At 38.0% G+C, this 21,682-nt stretch overlaps 1 protein-coding gene across 1 annotated transcript; it reads right to left on the minus strand.

The window, feature by feature from the left end:
• Positions 1–17,971: 17,971 nt before the first annotated feature.
• On the minus strand, positions 17,972–19,718 carry LOC149262100 (uncharacterized). Its single transcript, XM_089423338.1, has 2 exons — positions 18,755–19,718; positions 17,972–18,538 (listed from the first exon to the last, which is right to left on the minus strand). The coding sequence occupies exons 1-2, from the start codon at positions 19,710–19,712 to the stop codon at positions 18,051–18,053; spliced, it is 1,446 nt and encodes a 481-aa protein (XP_089279464.1). The 5' UTR covers positions 19,713–19,718; the 3' UTR covers positions 17,972–18,050.
• Between the last annotated feature and the right edge of the window lie 1,964 nt (positions 19,719–21,682).

Here is a 21,682-nt window from a genome sequence, read left to right on the forward strand (position 1 = left end):
GAAGAGAGGGATTGGATCAAAGGATTAGTGCAAGACACAGGTCGGTTCTTTCTATCCCCCTCTATCTTTAATTCATAAAGGAAATACAAAAGTAGTTTTCTCTGTTTGTTTCTAAGGCAGCTGTCACACCTTAGTGGGATAAAGCAGTTCTAAATAGACACTTTTCCCGGTAACACAATGGCTCAAAAAATACACCAACCTCTGAAATATTTAAGAGAGATGATATCAGTCCACAAAAGATGCTACAATGATAACTTAGATACTTATTCCCCTTTTGAAATTGTTATGTCAATTCATATTATGTCTTGGGGCTTCTTTTTCCACTGCAAAGATGAACAATATTTCACAAAATAAATCACTTAATACTTCACCATTAGCTTCAAAATGATGCTCCCAAGACTGATAAGTGATTTATTATGGATATTAAACCTTAGCAAATTGATTTCTTCTTACTGAAACAAGTACACCAGATCTCGAAAAGCATATTTCAGATATCAAAAAACATATACTAGACCTTAGAAAAACACTTGGAAAGTCACCAACAGAAAAACATATGACTTTATTAGCCTCTTATGGTCAATGTGCAATGGTCTTGGGCTTATTATTATTGTCTTATGGTATTTATTAATTCACAGTAGCAATATGCTTCAGATCTAATTATTCATTGCAGTCAACAAGGATCATAGAAAGCAGGCCACTGTAAGCAGTTTTTCAACTTTGAAAGAATAACCTAGATCTAAGTAAGCTTACCTACAAGCACATACTTCTGTAAAATATCTTAACTCTCAAACACATCCATCTTCTATTGAATACAGAAAGAAGTTAATACACAACAATAACTCAAAACCGAAACTCACTAACCAACACAGTGGCGCACCCTACATTTCCTTTCTCAGATAACAGAATAAGGTAAAATAATGTCTCTAAACACGTGCAATAAGAACTTGGTTTCATTGTGTCAAACCCTAACCCTACTTAGAACACCTAGTACACCCTAGCTCCATGGATAACTACACATCAGGAAAATCTGCTGGTGCCTCCTATAGAACTAAGCTCTCATCCAGAAATAGACAACTCCCATAAAAGAACCTTGGACAGCCTAAGGATGTACACTATTTGAAAAACGGACCATGCATGCACCCTCAAAACTGAACTAAAATTAAAGCCAAACTGAACAGTGACAAAAGACAAAACGGAATTGCTAAATCTGAACAACCTGCAGAATGGAATTAACTGAAGGTGGAAACACATGAAAGATACTAAGATTCACATATGCATGTTAACACAAGTATGCACCCTCTACACAATGTTCAACCCAAAAATAACAGTAAGGAAATGGTTAAGAAACCAGTGCACTTTCCAACAATAAATTTCTTCATTATGCTCAGTCCATTGTTGTGAGATGGCTATCAATCAATACGAACAGTCACAATATCCTTATGATGCCTAGGGAAGGTCATTATTTTATAGTTGACCACGCATATCCTAGTTTGTGTGCTAAGCAGGTATTATCAGATGACATAATTCATCACATTACTGAGAGATAAGCTTTAACTCTTGATGTTGTAAAGAGCGAAACATATTGAACTCCAATTTTGCAAGTTCTAAAACCTTTTGAGTCTTCATATTTGGCGTCGTGGAAACAAACAAATCTCAAAAATATTAATTGAAAAATTTACAGGGAGCTAAATTATTAAGACAGATTTTTAGTGATACAGGTAAGAAAAGCAACAACATCCCATGGCTTAATTGACAAAACCGATTTTTAGTGATACAGGTAAGAAAAGCAACAACATCCCATGGCTTAATTGACAAAACCCAAAACCTGTATGCAAATTTAACAAAAATTCCAATAAACAAGGTGAGGTGTTGAAAAACACAAGGTGAGGTGTTGAAAAACACATCAGAAAAATGGCTGGTAGGATTAAAATCCTACTGGATAGAAGCCATGTCCAAGTCCATAGCTCGCCACACCTTCGGCGGACCTTCTCCAGCGCTCGCCACACTTGCCACACCTGCAACAAGTGGGAAATTAGCAAATGGAGAAAAAAAAACCACACAAAAACCACCAAAACCTGCAATTACCTGTAAATGCCACCTTCGACCTTGAACTGGCTGAAATTGGTACTGGCTCCTCCCCAAACAACAAATAGCATGAATTAAACAACCACCCAGGAAACCCTAAACCACTAGCAGTCCAGACTGAACAACAATTGCAGGCGGAAAACCACAAGAACAACAGAAACCTTGTTCCAACCATGGATTCATGCAAGCAAACAATGGGGGACATCAACTCAACCATGGCGGACATCATGCGTAGGTAATGGAGGCCTCCCGCGCCATCGTCGACGGAGGGCTTCGAACAAACACTGGACCCGAACAGAAAACCCAGAGGCAAACCACACATCGCGGAAAAAAGGCGGAAACGAGCGGGCAGAAGGTCGGTAGTTGCAGTTTTATGGCCTGACACACTGCACAACATGTGGCAGTCCAAGCTAGATGTGTGTCGTACAACGTCACGTGGTGTCCACGTGCTCGTAGGCCAGGTGGAGGGGAGGGCACACAGGTAATGGCGTCCCTCCCCTAGGGCAAGAGAGTATTTGATCTCTAATTTTTCAAGTAATATAGCGAGAGAGTCCAGCTGTAAAAGAATACAATTCAATACCATCTATATCACTGAACCAAAAATATTTTATTGTAACTCCATCCCATCACTCATTAATATATTAAATATTCATTCTCACTTTTGTTATTCCATCCCATCACTCATTAATATATTAAATATTCAATCGCGCTTTTGTAAGGAAAACATTAATCGATATGCAACTTTGATAATTTATTTAGTATCTATAAGGAAAACGTTAATCTATATGTAACTTTGACAATTTACTTAGTAAATGTAATTGTCAAAATAATTTGTTTATTTATTTAAATATATATTAATAATGAAAAAGAGAAAGGAAATGTATATATAAAGATTTTTTTCCCTATGAGAACAGTTAAAATAGTGATATAATTTAAATAAGAATGTGGATTTAATAATTTAATATTTTAAATTAACAATGTTTATTTGTGTAGGCATTGTATATGTATCTCATTATGCTATAATTAATAAAAAACATCCTAAAAACTAATTTTATTATCAAAAACACACTTGAAATGTTGTTTCCAAAGTATATAAATAAAATACTCTTAAGCAATGCTAAATACTAGACAAAAAGTCCCTATGGAATCTCCCAACAAAACTATTCAACTTAGATTGAACTTAAGGCCAACAAGATTTTGCAAAAAAAACATTCTTATAAAATATGCTTCACTTTTTATTATCCCAAAAAAAAATGGCATAGTTACTTTTAGATAATTAAACTTTAAAAAAAGATTTTGATAAATTATCAGCCAAACAAAAAAATTAAATTTTAGAGAAAACTCTAATTGACCAAAAACTCAATAACTGCATCCCTAAAAAAAAAAAACCACATAACATTAAAAACTCTGATAGAGATGCAAAATGAAATCAACCTTATGAAAATTGACCGGAATCGATAGGGTGGCTTTGAACAATGAAGAGCTAGGGTTTCAAGCTTCTGCAAGCGTTGAACTCCATGGAGGGGCGCAAAGGGGGGAGCTCCACTCCCTCCTACAGTCAGGCCGTAGCCAATCGAGGTAAGAAACCGATAGAAACTGCCAGAGGTCCTTCAGGAGAAGGGAAAAGGAACATTGAAGAGGAACAGGATTTGACCAATACAAGGGAGGACAATAGAACAAAAGAAAATGAGGAAGAAGACAAGAAACAGGAAGCAGAAAACAAAATGCAAAAGGGGCCATGTAAACCTAAGGCTGAGGTCACACCCAGAGTAGTTTTAAATGATCCTGCTCTACAGGCGCACAGGGACCACATGCGGACCTATGCTATCATTTGTAAATTCATGGGATTATGGCCCACAGAAAAGGTGCTACAAGCGTGGATTAAATACCACTGGAAACCGAAAGGAGGCATAGACCTACATCTTGGGTCAAAGGGTTTCTTCACTGTGGTCTTTACAAATATTGAGGACAAAGACAGGGTGTTTGAAGGAGGGCCCTACTTCTATGCAACTACAGGCCTCTACATGCAGCCTTGGATGATGAATTTTGTCCCGGAGCGAGAGACTTTCACTTCGGTCTCGGTCTGGGTAAGACTCTATTCCCTACCTCTAGATTACTGGCAAACTGAATCTTTATCTGCCATAGGAAACAAATTAGGGCGTTTTGTCAAAGCATCTGAGGCCACCAGAAGGGGAAAATATACTTCCTTCACACGAATATGTGTGGAGATGGATCTCTCTGGAGCTCTACCGGATGAGGTCATCTTGGAAGTTTTTTATGAAGAATGGGTGCAAACAGTAGATTATGAACATATTCCTTTCAGATGTCGCAGATGCCATGAGCATGGGAACCTATTTAGAGACTACCCTCTCAGTAAAATAGAGAACAAAAGTAAAGCTACCATAGTGAAAGACACTGAAAACTTTCACAAAGTGGGATATAGAGGAAAAGGGGGAAAAAGGGGGCCAAAGAAACATCAAACAGAAGGGCAACAGGCCAGTCTGAACAGGTTCCAAGTACTAGAAGAAGAGGAAGAGACAATAAAGATAGATCAGGTAATGGAAGGTAGCTCAGGGGAGAAGGAGAAAGAAGAAAATAATGGGCAAACACAGGATATTAATAAATAGAAAGAGACTACGCTGAGCAATGGAGAACTGGAAATGGACCAAGAAATGACCCAGAGTGAGATGGAAATGGAGGATCATGAACTGTAGGATATTCTTGATAGAGAACACCTAGATCTGGAAGGGTTCTTGAAACAAGGGACCATGGGAGGGGTAGACTCACTACCTCAAGAAGAGTTCAACAGAGTACAACAACTGTTCCTATGGAAAACTCAGGCTAAAGGGCTGGAAAGGCAAAGAAACAATGAAAGGCAGGGCAACGAAGGTGTGAAAACTATGAAAACCACACCAGGATTAGCTCCTAGAAATCTAGGAAGGAAAAGAGGCAGAAAAAAGTAGAATGAGTTATTGATGGAATGTGGAAAGCTAATGATAGATTCAGGTAAGATGAAAGATCTAACCAGCTACTCCTTTACAAATCTTTCATAATGAAGTTCACATCTTGGAATATCAGAGGTCTAGGAAGTAAAAGAAAACAAAGAATACTTAGCAATAGAATGAAACAAGAAGCTCCGGATATGATCTTTATCCAGGAAACTAAATGTTCCATTCAAAAAATAAAAGAAATACACAGTAAATGGCTCAATAAATATGAGTTTCTAGAAGTCAAAGTAGATAAAACAACAGGAGGTATACTTACTCTTTGGAACCCCCAAAAGATTGGCATAATAGATGTTGAGGCATCTAGGAATTATTTATCAGTGGTTATTCAGCCTATGGGAGATAGGGAGACTTATTTGATTACAAATGTTTATGGCCCCCAAAGACCGGATGATAAACTCAGGCTTCTAGATTCTCTTGTGGAACTAAGAGATAGACATGCAGGAGTACCATGGATCATGGGTGGGGACTTCAACATGATCAAATCACTATCGGAGAAAAAAGGTGGAACCAGAACTTTAAGCAAAGACTCTATAGCATTTCAAACTTTTATAGACAATATGAAGCTAGTTGACACTGATATGAGTAATGGCCTCTTTACATGGAACAATAAGAGAGGAGGAGAGTCTCAAGTAGCCTCAAAGTTAGACAAATTCATAATCTCATAGGACCTTATGCTCACAGATAAGGAAATGACAGTGAGAATTCTCCCCTTTGGAGGCTCGGACCATTGGCTTGTACAACTTGAGGTTCAGGGCATTGGCACCCCCAAGAACAGACCTTTTAGATTTGAGAATATCTGGCTCACCCACCCAGATTTTATCAGCAACATTGCAAAATGGTGGACAGAAGATCTGCATATTCAGGGTACAAGAATGTTTCTGCTACACAAAAGACTAAAACACATCAAGCTCAGACTCAAAGATTGGAACAAGAATGAATTTGGTAATATTTTTGAAGCGAAAAAAGATGTTGAAGGTAAAATGCAGGAACTCAATCAAGCCCTTATCACGGATGGCTTTGATAGAGTAAAAAATGATCAAGTCACCAAGCATCATCCAGATTGGGAGAACTTATGTAAACAAGAGGAGATATTTTGGAGACAAAAATCAAGAGTTCAATGGCTAAAAGAAGGGGAGCGAAACACTAGGATTTTCCACAGATCCACCATGGCGAACATATCTCATAACAGGATCTCATCGATCAAGGACACCGGAGATCAACTACTCAATACGCATGAAGATATAGAAGTTGCGTTGGTTCAACACTTTCGAAGTATCGCAGAGGAGACTATTTTAGACAAAGCTCATTTTATCAGGGACTTAACAAGGCACATACCTAAGCTAGTAACAAGAGAGGATAATTTCAATCTCAATAGGCTAGTGACTGAAGAGGAGGTTAGTGAGGTCATCAAAGAAATGCAGAATGGTAAAGCACCAGGCCCAAATGGTTTCAATGTGGATTTCTTTAAAGCTTGCTGGAACATTGTCAAGCAAGATATTCTGAATGTCGTGGAGGACTCCAGGATGAATAGAACCATTTTGAAGGTGCTCAATACATCCTTCATCTCTTTGATCCCCAAACAGGACATTGCTCAGACTCCAGATAGATTTAGACCCATAGCTTTGTGTAATGTGGTATACAAGATAATATCCAAAGTTATTGCCAATAGACTCAAACCCCTTCTTCCTACTCTAGTTTTTGGGGAGCAATCAGGATATGTGGAGGGTAGACAAATTCTCAATAACATCATTCAAGCGCATGAGGTGGTTCATTCATTGTTAAGCAATAGGAAGGTGGGAATGATTATGCAATTGGACCTAGCCAAAGCTTATGATAAGTTGAATTGGACCTATATCAGGAAGGTCCTTCTAGCCTTTGGATTTGACCATAACTGGGTAAGATGGGTTATGGCCCTGGTAACTTCTTCTAGCTTTTCAATTCTGGTTAATGGTTCTCCATCCAAGACTTTTACTCCTTCAAGAGGCCTCAGGCAGGGAGATCCGCTCTCCCCCTTTCTCTTTATCCTCATGATGGAAGGACTTGGTCGATCTATCAAGCATGCTAAAGAAGTGGGTAACATCAAGGGTCTCCAACTCTCTGAGACTGGACAAGCTTTGACCCATCAACAATTTGTTGATGACACCATGCTGCAGGGCATCCCCACGGTCAAAGAAGCACTAGCTTATAAACAAATCCTGAGTGACTTTGCCATGGCTACAGGTATGGAGGTAAATCTCTCCAAATCTAAGATTTTATTCTTTAACACTAATATTGCTATCCAGAGGAATATCTCCAAAATTCTGGGCTTTCAAAGGGATGTCCTTCCTTCCAAATACTTGGGAGTTCCTCTAACTGACAAACCTTTGCACAAGAGCATTTGGGAGCCGGTGATTAAAAAGATGCAGGATAAAACCCGGAAATGGACTATTAGATCTTTAAACTTGGTAGGCCAGTTGGTGCTTACAAAAGCTGTACTTCAATCTATCCCCGTCTTCATGCTTTCAGCCCTTCCAGCTCCAAAAGGAGTTTTGCAACAATTTAGAACCATTCAAAGAGACTTTCTTTGGGGTAAGGGGGAGAAGAGAGAAATGGGCCTTAGTAGCTTGGGATAATATTTGCAAACCTAAAAACCATGGAGGTCTTGGACTGGATGATCCGGAAGTGCTAAGCAAATTTTTAAGGGCAAAATTATGGTGGTGTTGGGTAAAATATCCAAAGGCTCAGTGGGCTCGTATTTGGAAAGAAAAATACACTAGCAATTGGCAAGATAATGATCACATAAGGATGACCGGCATTATAAAAGGCTCATACATCTGGAATAAAGCCTGGGAGAATAGAGGCTTAGTGCAAAAAAATAGCTTCTGGGAAATCAGAGAGGGAGATATTGCTTTGTTTTGGGAGGATAAATGGCAACAAGAACCTACACTGCTAAGAGAGGACTTTGTGGACCTCAAGAAAGAAACTGATACCAACGGGTTAATTAAGGTAAAAGATTTTTGGGATCAAACCAATAGTGAAAGAAAATGGAGAACCTGGAAGAATATGGAATACAGAGATGATATCCCCTTGAAAGAAAAAGATGATGCACTTCTGACAATGTTGGACCAAAGGAAAATTCTGGTTTCAGAGGGGCATGACCAACTTAGATGGGGCAACAATAATGAAGGCACCTTCAATCTTAAGGACGCAAAGCGCATAATCCTGGAGCTGGATTCCAATGAACCGGACAGGGTTTGGCAGAACCTATGGAAGCATCAAGGATGGATGAAAATCAAACTCTTCACGTGGCTGGTACATCATAAGAAAAGTTTGACCTGGGAAAATATTTGAAAAAGGGGTGTTCTGGGACCTTCTAGATGCCAGCTTTGTGAATCCCAAGAGGAAATGATGGAGCACCTTCTTAATAATTGTACTTTTACCTCCAAGTTGTGGGATACTTTTGCCACAATTTTCAAACAGACAGACAGGGACAAAGGAAGCATTATCAATACCCTTAATAATTGGAGAAGAAACTTCTCTGATTATGAAATTCTTCGCTCAGCTTGGGCTTTAACTCCAAGCTTCATAATATGGAATGTCTGGAAAGAAAGGAACTATAGAATCTTCAAAAATGAAAAAAGTTCCTCCCAGCGCATTATTGCGCAGATCTTAAGACAGCTTAAGGAGACGGTGGGAACTTTAGTGCAAACTTCCCCAAAGAATCCACCTTCAGAAGCTGAAATGCAGATACTTCTTCAGTTGGGTATGTAGGGGCTTATACCACAGGGCATGGACAGGAAGGTGAAGAAATTGGTCAATAAGCCAGAAACTGGCATCCTCCCCCTCAGGGTTTTTTGAAATGCAACATTGATGGGGCCTCAAAAGGCAACCCGGGTATTGCTGGTTTTGGAGGGGTGTTAAGGGATGAAAATGGATGCATCCTTTTTATTTTTCATTGCCATTTGGGAAGAGCTACAAACAATATGGCGAATTAATGGCACTTGAGCAATGTTTAGAAATCCTAAAGCAGGACAATCTCCAGAATATAATAATTGAAGCTGATTCTGAGTTAATCATTAACTCAGTCAAGAGAATCTGCTGTGGCACGGAGCCGGAAAAAGTCTCAAGACATTGGAGGCTGCTTCAAGTCTTTCAAAGGATTTAGTTTCACCTTCTGTGCTTGCGAACCGTGAGTTTTACTCATGTGCGAAGGACGACAAATAAATTGGCAGACATTCTAGCCAATCAAGGGGTGCTCTGCACCAAAAGTAGGGTCAAGTTGAGTTGGCAAGAGATGCCTCAGAATAGATTGAGGGAGCATTGTCTCAATCAGGCAGATGAGGACAGAATGTTATTTCGAAACAGAGTTGCAGAGATGGGGTCTAGTTGATTCGGATTCTATATGAAGTGTTATTTCAGAAGTGATGTTACAATTGGGATGTAGGTCTCTGTCTGCCTCCTCAGCCCAGGTAAGCGCAAACCCAGAAGTCTCAGGTGGAAGTTGCTCGACAGACTGTGGTTCTCAGATGACTGGATGGAGAACATCAAGAATGGTAAGAAGATTTTCATCTTCCTTTGGTTCAAGCACCTGAGGAGTTGGGATGGTGCGAGGGACTGGAGGCCTGGCTTTCTCAGTAGACTCAAAACCCCACGCATTACTTCCAGTGGTGTCAATACTGCCCTTGGGGTGGTTTCCCATTTATCGCATGCCCTTAAAGCTGGGAGCGGTTTTTTGGAGTTGGGAGCGATTCCACTCACCACACAACACGCGGCAAAGGTTGGGGAGAGAATACTGCCCTCACCACGTGGTAATTCTCTGTGATTTTGGTTCATGCGATATGATCCTTCGCCGTTGGATCAGGCGAGGAGAATCAACGGTAAGGGAATAGCGTGCATGTTGGTGGGTCTGGGTCTTTTATCGCGTGGTGGGTCACAAGGTGATTGCATGGTAATTCTCTATGCTTTTAGTTCATGCGATATGATCCTCCGCCGTTGGATCAGGTAAGGGGAATCAATGGTTAGGGAACAACGTGCATGTTGTTGGGTCTGGGTCTTTTGGCCTTTTACGCATTGTTTATTTTGGATTTGAGTTGCTTCGGGTCTGTTGTTTGGGTCTTTAAGACCTAGTTGTCGGTTTTTTATTTTGGTGAGGCTTTTACCCAGGGCTAAAAGGTTTGGCCTATGGTCGTTTGTATTATATATAATTTTACCCTTTGAACATTTTGAATAGAAGGCACGACTCTTGCATTAGCAAAAAAGAAATAAACCTTATGAAAATCACACTAAGTCAAATAAACACTCAAAACTGGAAAATATCATCCATTTAAAAATTCATCTTAAAAAATACTCTAAATAATAAATTCAATAATTTCCATATAAACAACCCAATTTAATTTAATTAAAAAAAACAAAACAAAACTCACAAACCCCGAAACACAAGTCTTCGCAAAAGAAACTAAAATCCCAAATATCTGTCCAATTCTATTGCAACAAAAGGACAAAAGGAATGCATAATTATTAATATTTACAGCAAAAAGTGCATAATTATTAATATTTATAGACTCACATTGTTACATGTATTCATGCTCAGCTCTTTGAGTCGACATTCAATATATGAATTGAGATGGATTTGATTGCTTTAGCATTTATTGTTGCATGTTTGCCTATTAACTATATATAAAAGTGAAATAAAATTGATTAAATCTGATATCGGTAAGAATATTATAGTCTATTAATCAATTATAATTTATTTATCTAAAATTAAACTAACTTAAATTTAGTTCATGGACACATTATTAATAGCTTCTTAATTTATTGACGCATCTCTTGATGATGGACTCACTTGGTAGTCTGAAATGTTGGGTTCATAAAACTCTATAACAGACGTTTCTCCTCTATCTAAATTTCTCATCACCTGTATGGATTCATTATTTACTAATATCAAGTCCTACCATAGAAGGGACATGATGGACAACACATCAGAATTTGAGAAATTAAGATTATCCAGAGCTAAACTGACTCAAATTTAGCTTCTGGAGACATCATTAATATCTTCTTAATCTATTGACGCATCCCCTGATGATGGACCCACTTGGTAGTCCGAAACATTGGGTTCATAAAACTCTATAACAAGTCATTCCTCCTCTATCTAAATTTCTCCTCACCTGTATGGATTCATTATTTAATAATATCAGGTCCTACCATGGAAGGGACATGATGGACAACGCATCAGAATTTGAGAAATTAAGATTATACAGAGCTAAACTGACTCAAATTTAGCTCTTGGACACATCATTAATATCTTCTTAATCTATTGACACATCCCCTGATGATGGACTCATTTGGTAGTCCTAAACGTTGGGTTCATAAAACTCTATCACAAGTCATTTCTCCTCTATCTAAATTTATTAATCTTCAATATTTTTGTACATAACTTTAATATTTGCATTAATAAGTAAGCTAAATCATAATTTTAACTGTTTATACTAGTGAGAGAAAAAACAATTATCTATAAACATATTAAAAATAAAAAATCAACATAAAAAATTATCATTTAAAAATTGACATTAAATATATGCGTGGTATTATTTTAATATACTTTAATACACCATATGTAATGACCCCATGAAATAACCTACATGATAATATATATTTTTTTTAATATCTACACATACTTTATACCACCTTGCATGATTCTGTACGCAAACGTTTCAATTTTAACGCCACCTACAGGCGGCAACACCATAGAAAAGGGCTATGTGTAGAATTATCTGGTCATCTATGAACGTATTTGGAAATATCCCGTGGAGGGTAGGGAATTGTCAGCCGGATTTAATGCTGGCATGCTGTTTCCTTACACCTGGCCTATGGCATTTATGTTTGCTGGCTCGTTCACGTGATGAGGGCGTGGTCTATGAACCCTTTGCCTCTGCGCCCTCGGACTCCTCCCCGCATCGACGGTGGGAAGGTGAGATAGCCCATCCGAGGGTGAGACTGGCTCGATACACATCAACTCAGTTTATTGCTCCATTAAGGCTTCAAAAAAAAACACTTGGCTTCGGCTCTGCACTACTCCATTTTCTTCCTGGTGCTGAACATGCTCAGAACCTCTGCTTGATGAGGAATGGTTATGGCCCTGATGCTTAGCCACGTTCCGGATTGACTTGGACCTATTTTCGTTTAACGACGGTCGCCTTGTGGTAAGTGTTAACACTACGCTGTCTGTCTGTAAGTTTTATTTTCCTTTTGATTTTTGTTCGGCCCGAATTTCTAACACATTACAGGCTTGTCTTTGTTTCTCTATGGACGAGGGTTACAGTTCTTGCTCCAGTGAGTGATGCATGGGTACTGGTGTTGCTGCCCAGCTTCCAGGTTCTATTCTCTCAAAGTTTGGCAGACGGGTATGTTCTCATGCTTTCTCTGTGTTCTATTTATTACTTAGCTACAGCAAGAAATGAAAGGCCTCTTAGTATGTTAAGAAGAGCTCCTTATCTCTGTCAACTAGTGATGGCCCTCTGACCCATCCCTTACAGCTTCTCTCTTTTGCTTAATGTACAGAGTGTTGGCAGGATTTGAGCCTGACAGGTCCGCCCAGCTCATGTAAGGGTTGGGAATCCATCCTTCGAAAGGGTTTTTAAACTGTTAACTATGTTTTGATGAGCCCTCGAGCTCTGTTATACATTTGCTCATGTAATGGATACTCTGTTAAGTAATTTTATTCAGGTTCTTACCCTTGGAGAACATTTTGTGGCTCCTACGTTTTTAAGACTGTTCATGCACACAATGTATTTATGTATACCTCCAGTTTTTCTGCTATTGGTCTGGTCTCTACGACCCGAGTTCTGTCGGTTAAGGGGTAAATGCCTACCCTGTGGCGCATTACCTTTTGCCTTGAAATTCTCTGTATCTACAAACCCTCGTTAAGTTTCATAAGTTATGGAATTATGATGTATTTATCACTGTAACAGTGCATCCTTGCAAATATATATATATATATATATATATTTTGTTCTGTACACTCCTCCGTTGCCAGCGGGGTTTTCATTTCGTATTATATGGTGCACGACATTTCATAACGTATGATGTATGGCATAATGCACACCGCATGATGGCAAAGGGTTTGTGCTACACAGGTTTATGTTTTTGCTTGACATTGAATAAGAATCTGGCTCTGCACACTACTAGATTCTTGTTGTATAACCTACAGGATTATTACCTGAATTCGCCCTCAGAGTCTGGTTTATTCTTTTATGCATTCTCTCTGAGTTATTCGTTTTTGTTTGAGGCCGAGACTTACAAGATTTGCTTTGCGGTCATTTTGTATATATATATTTGAGTGCTTACCTCACTGTCTCATAGATTTATTTGCATGCGAGAAGGAGCAACTAAACCCTAGTTATGAAGTCTGCATCCCTCGCAGTTGCGACTATGCTACTCAGAATCTTTTTTTTTAATATATCGTTATTCCACAAATGCTTCAGGGTTCTAATTTGAAACATTATATTTTTCTACATTTCCTCTGTGATAAAGCTTGTGAAGAGAATTAAAGAAAGAGCTCTGTTGGTCCTTCTGTTGTTAATAGAATGCATTTCGTTTTACTACAATGGCAATCTTTGGAAGATTCTGAATCTATGGTGAACCTGTGGTTTTCTTGTTCTGTTTTGCTATTTTTCTTCTATAATCTCTGAAAGAATTTCCCAGTAGACTACTCTCGCATTTGACTCTCAGAATTTTAAAAAAGAAGAAGGAAAAAACAAGATTCAAATTCTTCACAAGCTACAAACACTATTGTCAGTAAAGGTTTCCCCAGGAGGACAGTCAATCCTCTGCTCAGTTATCTCTCCTGATTTCCTGTAAGAAAATTCCTCCCATTCCCCTTGCACAATATAAAGAGGAAAACAAGGAGGGAAAACAAGAATAACATTATACAACTTTCTAAACAGTCCCAACACATAGTTTTCCTACATACCTGGAGTCCTCCGGCTGAAGAGTTGTTCCTGACAGTCACCCGAATCAGGGTCTGTTGTCTTTCAATCCACCTGACCATGAGATTCGTCCTTCAGGACCAGAATCTCCCCCCTTGCTTCTTGCTAGACCGCAGTCTTCTGCAAGTGCTCGTGCAACAAGCAGGGCTATCTGGTCATCACCAGACTTAGCCACATTCCTTTCCTTTTGGATTCTTTTTTTTCCTTTTCCTCTGCCTGTCCCTACAACGTAGATTTTTCCCTCCTCCCCTCCTTTTCTTTGGAAACTTTTCCAGTTAGGGGAGGTAGTTAGGGTTGCTTTCACAGCAACTGTCTTTCCACCAAGGCATCACACCATATTACTCGAACAAAACAAAACAATATAAAATAATATAAAAAGAAAAAATAATATATTATAAAATTTTAAAAATAATTAACACATATAAATATCAATAATTAAAACATAATTAAATTTAGCAAAACATAACTAATATAAATTCAACTTGAAACCATTGCTCTAACTTTAATACCATCCTTTATACTTTAACAGAAATTAAAAAATTAATGATAATACCTTATAAAATTTTAAAAATAATTAACAAATATAAATATCAATAATTAAAACATAATTAAATTTAAGAAAACATAACTAATACAAATTCAACTTGAAACCATTGCTCTAATATACTTTAATACCATCCCTTATACTTTAATAGAAATTAAAAAATTAATAATAATACCTTATAGAGGTATTTTAACAAAAGTTAAAAAAATTAATAATAAACATTTATTAATATACCTTAAAATTGAAAATTCACCATATATTCCAATAATCAAGTTCAAAGTGATTTTACAATTTTGGGACATTGATAACTTGTTGGAACAAGAGTATTGAAGTGGCAACAGAAACAAAGCTAATATCATTAACTATAATGATATCCGGTAGAATGATAATGCTTAAAAATTTGAGTTTTCGATTTATGATTAAAAACATTGTAGTTTAATTTTTGCTTTACTTTATTGTTGAGCTGAGAGACTTATTCTATCATAAGTGTGAAGAAGGTGATAAGTGTGAAGAAGGCGATATGCAAATATGTCTGTACTTTTTAAAATAAAAATAAAATATTTTCTAGTTAGAAAAGTATATTTAGTTAATTGTCTATATGCCTAATATAATTTCATGAAAAACAATTAGGAGTAAAAAATAATGTAAGTAAAATGTTTAAACCTTATATTGTTCAAAAATATTTTAACAAGTGATATTAATTTCATATATATGTTAAAATAAAATATTTTTATGTTGTATAAAATAAAATATCTAATGTAAATTATGAATAAAATATTTTAATGTGAATTAATATTGATTTATACTTAAAAATATATTGATATAAAAAAATCAATTTAATGTGGGCTATTAAAATGGCTCAATACACATATTATGTAATCTCTATAACATTCAAAAATACAATATAAACAATAAAAATATTATACAAATTTAAATAATAAAAAATTATACATTTTTTGTAATCTAAAATAAGTTTGCACCTAAAAAAATTTGATCCCTTTCTATTCATACTAGATTTGTACTTAAAAGAGATCTATATTGATTTTAATAAAAAAGTATAATGCATTTCTTCATCAATTTGTTGTTGGAAGATAATTCTTTCATATATTATTTAGAATTAATTATAGATTTGTAGATGAATGTTGAGAGAATATCTCAACTTCCCTATTTATATTTAGAATTAGCACAAACACCATAAATATATGATATATTCATATGATTTAAATTGTATAATATACAAATTATTTATGTATAATCTTTCCACCATCGCTGCTCTTCTGTTTTTACGCCGTAAGGCGTCTCCTTTTGAAATGAATTGCCCTGGCCGTCGCGGTGTCCTATTGTTCACCGTAGATTTATGGTGTTAGACGATTGAACTGATTTTGATCGTTGATCTAAAACTGTTATGGTGTAAGGTTGTTTGCGGTCCGCTGAGTACCTCAATCGGCCCGAAAAACTGCAAGATCGCCAGGTGCAAGAAACGCTATAATCCCCGACCTTTGTAATGCCCAAACCTCTTCTTTCATGAATCTGTGTGGGTACAACAGGCGTTGTTGATTTTGTTGGGCTGGCGGGCCAAGCGGACCCTTCTTCCAGATTCTTTAGAACAAACCATTAATTCTTGTTGAACGTTTCCAGTACGATCCACCGAGTTATGAGCTCAATTTTGACGACGGGATTCGGCAGGCCGAGGATCAACAGTTCCAGGGTTTGTCTTTGTCTACAGTGAAGCTCGAGGAGTTCACAGGCGCAAGAAATTCCAGAAGAGCTGTAAAGGATATACAGAACCTGCAAGTAATTGAACCCTGCATGTCATAAGTAACCGGAATTTACTTTGAGCGTGGGCGTCAGTGGGTTGTGTTTTTGTGGGCTCGTATGAATTTTCGTTTTGGGTTCAGCGCCTTATATATTGATCTGTAATTCCATATTAAAGTAATGATGTAATTCCATATTAAAGTAACGATGATCTTGTGCTAGTATTATAACTTTGGTGTCTGAATGCTTATACATATTGTTTCTGCTCAATGTCTTTAAAAAAAATCGAGTTAAAGAAACAGGGTCATCATGGCGTTCATGGCATTAGCTTGAGCTCCATTACGAGCGACTGGTCTTGCCAAATAAGTTGTGCATTCTTGATTTTATTTCCTCATGTGTTAGAACAAAAAAATGAAGTAATATTGAAGCAGCTGTTATCAAATAAATATTATTTAATTGATTAAAGTTTATGTGTAGTAGGGAGAAAATTTCGCATAATGAAAACAAAAATCTCTTCATACAAAATTCTCAAAGTTTTCTTCAGAATAATTTTTTTCCACACAACCACTTCTTTATAGGCGTACCCTAATAACTTTCTCTATAGCTTCCTCCATACAACCGAATTTACTTTGAGCGTGGGCGTCAGTGGGTTGTGTTTTTGTGGGCTCGTATGAATTTTCGTTTTGGGTTCAGCGCCTTATATATCGATCTGTAATTCCATATTAAAGTAATGATGTAATTCCATATTAAAGTAACGATGATCTTGTGCTAGTATTTCCCCTGTAGTTTTACTCTGTACAGACTGGTCTATTCACAATATTGATCTTTCATTATAGAATATCTTGTCTATTTCAAAGTTCTGTGCAACCCCCTGCCCCCAGGTGACAGTTTCTTCTATTAGAGAAATACACAGAATAATCATGAAAGAAGTTTATATTTTGCGGTGACAACCTCCTGGATTTCTGAAAGTGCTTCCTTTAAACTCAAGAGAAACATTAAAACTGGCCCAAAGAGCATGCTGCAATTTTTCCAGGGGACTTTTGTTTATACATTGCATGAAATACAATTTCACAAGCATGAGAACTTCAAACATTATATCAGCCTCTATGTAAACTTGAATCACATAGATGTCTACATACCAAACTGATAAATGGAGCATGGGATATCTGGCACTCAAAGTACCCCACTTTTCCGGCTAATTTTCACTCTAAATCTCGTTGAAACTTGAAACTATCCTGGAACTCCGAGTACTACCTCTGCAAGGGGAGTTTTGTCCATGAAACTAGGCCCTAGGTATTTTGGCCAATTTTAAGACAACCCAGAACGTCGGATTTCTGAAAACATGATCAGAATGTGCAGAAATGAGACTCACCAGAAAAACAGGGCTAACCAAAAATAGGGCAAACTAAGTGCCCCATGTCAAATGCTGATAAATGGATGTGGATGGCACGGACTTATTTTAATATTCTTCGGAAGCCCAAGTTCATGTATCTCGTTCTTTAAAGTGCCTAAGCGTGCAACATTAGTTACAATTCCCTTCTGGAATCATTAAACCACTTTCTTTTTTTTCAACAATATTCAAGCACTTTCCTTCTGTGTTGGAAACACCATTCAGAAAATTCCAGAGAGGCATCCCAAGCTATTGGACCTCAAATATTTTACTCAAAAGAGGTCATAGAGCCTTAATGTTACATATCAAAATAGCATACTGGAAGTGGAAGCTTGTGCAATAGTTTTCACTTTCTGAGCAACACTTTTCACAGCTAAGCCTCTCTCTATCATCCCATTCCAGAACACCTCAGGTCTGCCATCCATCTCTAGAGAATACTTATCAAATACATAAAATGTTTTAAGATTGATCAGAATCCTTTTTGAAGCCATTTCTTCGCAAAGTTCTGAAGCTTTATTTAGCTCACCTGCTCCCAAGTATGCATAAATAAGAGTAGTATAAACAAGGGCATCACCAACAAGACCCCTCCTAGACATTTTATTGAATGCTTTTTCGGCACTTCTCAGCTTGGCTTTCCTGCACAAACCTCGAATGATGCTACTATAGAGAAAAACATCTTCAGATAAACCTCTTTTGACAAATTCATCAGGCAGCTTCAGGGCTTCCTCTTCATTGTGTTGGACACAATAACCATCAATTAGCCATGAGTACACACTAAAATTAGGCATAAAACCTGCACTCAACAGACAACAAACTGATTTATTAATATACAATGTTCAGTATTGCAACAGGCCCATTTCTCACAAACGGAAATGGATACAACAAATCCTATTGGTGAAGTTGGTCACTGTACATGAAAAAAACCCAGACCTATAGTTGCGGGTAAAAATCAGGATTATAAGAGGAAGTAAAATTCTTTAATTATAAAATCTTGTTGGAAATTACAAACCTGCAATAATCATTTCAAACAGGACATCCTTTGCTTCATCTATTTTCCCAGACTTGCAAAAGCCATGAATAAGAGCCTTGTAAGTATACACATCAAAAACTAGCCCGGTTTGTAACATCTTGTTGCGAAGTTTCCAGGCATCAGCCATGTTACCTCTCTTGCACTGCGAATTGATCAAGGTATTGCATGTAAAGTGATCAGGTTCAAGACCCTTTTCCGCCATTTCATTCAAGAGATCATTTGCTTCTTCCAATTTCCCTTCCTCGCAGAGCTTATGGAGGAGGACATTGTATGTCACCGTTCCTGGCACCAGCCCTTTCCTTATCATTTCATCCCGCAGTCTGAAAGCCTCAGTCAGATTATTTTCTCTGCAATAACCATCAATCAGGGTAGTATATGTTACATTATTTGGAACCAGATCACCCATTTCGTTCAAAATCTTCAATGCATCCCTCAATCTGCCCTCTTTGCAAAACCCGTGTATTAGAGTGTTATATGTTACAATATCGGGTTGAATGCCCTTCTCTAACATCGTGTCTTGGATGCTTAAAGCTTCATAATGCATTCCTTTCTTGGAAAGAAGGGAAATAAGACTATTATATGTGAACAAATCTGGATTGAATCCATGCTTCTTCATCTGATTTACAAGTTCTTCGGCATTTTGCAGATCACCTTGTTTGCAGCAGGCATGGATCATGACATTGAAAGTCCGAGAATCAGCCTCGATCCCTCTACACAACATTTCCCTATAGATTTTCCAGGCCATAGTTGGCAATTTGGCCTTGACTAGACTGTTTAGAAGGATATTACAAGAGTGTACGGTGGGGTTGATTCCATAAGAACCCAACTGATAAAATACTTGGATTGCATCTTGGGTCATTCTGGATTGCGCATATGAATTGATCAGCATACTCAGAACTGCAGAATTGGTGCCCAAATTGCTATAATCATTTATCATAACATCTAAGACTACTTGTGGGAAAGATAGATATTCTTGCAGATTTTTAGCAGAGATAACATCGAAAATTGTCTGCTCTATCTGCAAATTTCTTATGGGGAGGGCGTTCCCATTATTCAAAACTTCACTTGGCAAATTTGGATTTAATCTCCAATACGAAAAAATCAGGCGGTTGGGGTCTTCTGCATCAGCGGTCTTTTGGCAGAGCCCTTCTCTGTATCTCCCTTCACAGAGGCGTTTTCGGCATCAGCAAATGGAGTGACATTATTAAACAAAAATATATGAGGGGACGCTCTATAGTTTACTGGTTCAGGAATAACTCTTTTGGATCAAAAAAGGGGTCTGCTATCTGGCTTGGTTTCAGGAAGATAAAGGCTTTCTTTTTTACCTTTCTCAGATGGCGTTTCTCCTCTGGATCAAACATCTTCATCGGCATTGATCCTACTGTACAGGGCATGGAAAAATCCCTTTCCCCCGATTTGCTTGCTTTTCTTCACTCCCGGGGCCTGTTCACTTGGGACAAACTGATCTCGTCTTGGTCTTCTTCCTTGCCAATCTGGAAGGACGCTGATTCCCTTGGCATGCCTCATGCACTTCGACAGAATTGGGAACTGGCAACCAAGCACTATTCTGACATCGGAATCACGAAGACAGGAACTTGTGATGAATTGATTTGGTCTAAACAGAACTCATCTATTCCCATAAGAGTCAAGGATCTATATGAAGCCGCTTCATCATCTCTTCAGGTACAACCCTCTCCAACCTTCCCTTACAAATTCTGGAAAGTATCTTGCCCATTAAAGGCAATCCTTTTCTCCTGGCTGGTCTTTTTCAACCGGAACCTTACTTGGGAGGTCCTCCAAAGAAAGGGTTGGTCTGGACCGAGCAGATGCGTTATGTGTGGGCTTGCATCTGAATCAAATACCCACATATTTTTCCAGTGTCCTGCATCTGCTCTCATCTGGCACGATCTATCTACAGCTCACGGGTTTCCTCCACAGGTTTTCCTTTCAGTTCAAGAGGCTTTTCGGTGGTGGGGCGCTCAGCGTCCTCTTTGGCGATCCTTATTTATTTCCACATGTTGGTGCCTCTGGAAATGGAGAAATGCCTGTATTTTTCAGGACTCCAAGGTCCCTATAAGCTCCACTATGATGCATATCACTGCTATGCTCGAGCCCGCCTGTCAATGATGGCTCTTAACTCCCTCTTTTTGCTTCTTTCCTCTCTCAGCCTCTTTTATGATCTATGCCGATCCATTTAACTGTCTCTCTTTTTCATCTGTTTTGTATCCTTTTTTCTGTCTCTCCTTTCCATCTGTTTCGGTGCGTGAATGGTTTTTTGTGAAGAAAGTATCAACCACACTAAGATGATTCATGGAGCAAAGCGAATAGAATTATCGAGCCACCGTAGAGACAGGGTAGAGCGAATATGAAGCCGATCATTGAGGAGTCTAAGCAGGGTTACATCTGAGGGTGCGTCAACAGAACTCTGGACGTGAGAATGTTCAAGCAGGAGTCGACTGTGGAAATCACAGTTTCTACCCAGTTTTTGGTCTGTTCTTCACAATTTATCTTGGAAAGCATAGCCTCCTCACAACAGAGATGTCTTATGCTCTTTTGACGACATGCTGAAGGTTTTTTTTAGGTCTACTCTATGATTTCATCTTTGGTCTCCCCTCGGTTTTTTTTTTCCTGTATAAAGCTTGAACAGGCACAGCTTATGTTACTGGCAGCTGCTATACATTTGGTTCATATGTAACGCCCATTATATTTGCTCAATATAATACCATGCTGATTTTTTTCGTCTGAAAAAAAAAAAAACATCTAAGACTACTGGAGAAGATAGGAAGCCTTTATGGGAAATGGATTGTAACAATGACTGAGCAGACTACTGGAGAAGATAGGAAGCCTTTATGGGAAATGGATTGTAACAATGACTGAGCAGTTTTGAACTTATTGTTCTTAGTGAGA

This window comes from Pinus tabuliformis, chromosome 6 (assembly GCF_031772625.1).
Source record: "Pinus tabuliformis cultivar Carrire ecotype Pingquan chromosome 6, CPIR1, whole genome shotgun sequence".
In the NCBI taxonomy this organism is placed as follows: Eukaryota; Viridiplantae; Streptophyta; class Pinopsida; order Pinales; family Pinaceae; genus Pinus; species Pinus tabuliformis.

Bases quoted from the DNA above. Each gene is read 5' to 3' on its own strand.
- LOC149262100 (XM_089423338.1), bottom strand. From the start codon at position 19,712: ATGATAAATGATTATAGCAATTTGGGCACCAATTCTGCAGTTCTGAGT. The intron at 18,539-18,754 runs GTTTGTAATTTC...TGTTGAGTGCAG, and splicing joins GTTTGAAATGATTATTGCAG to GTTTTATGCCTAATTTTAGT.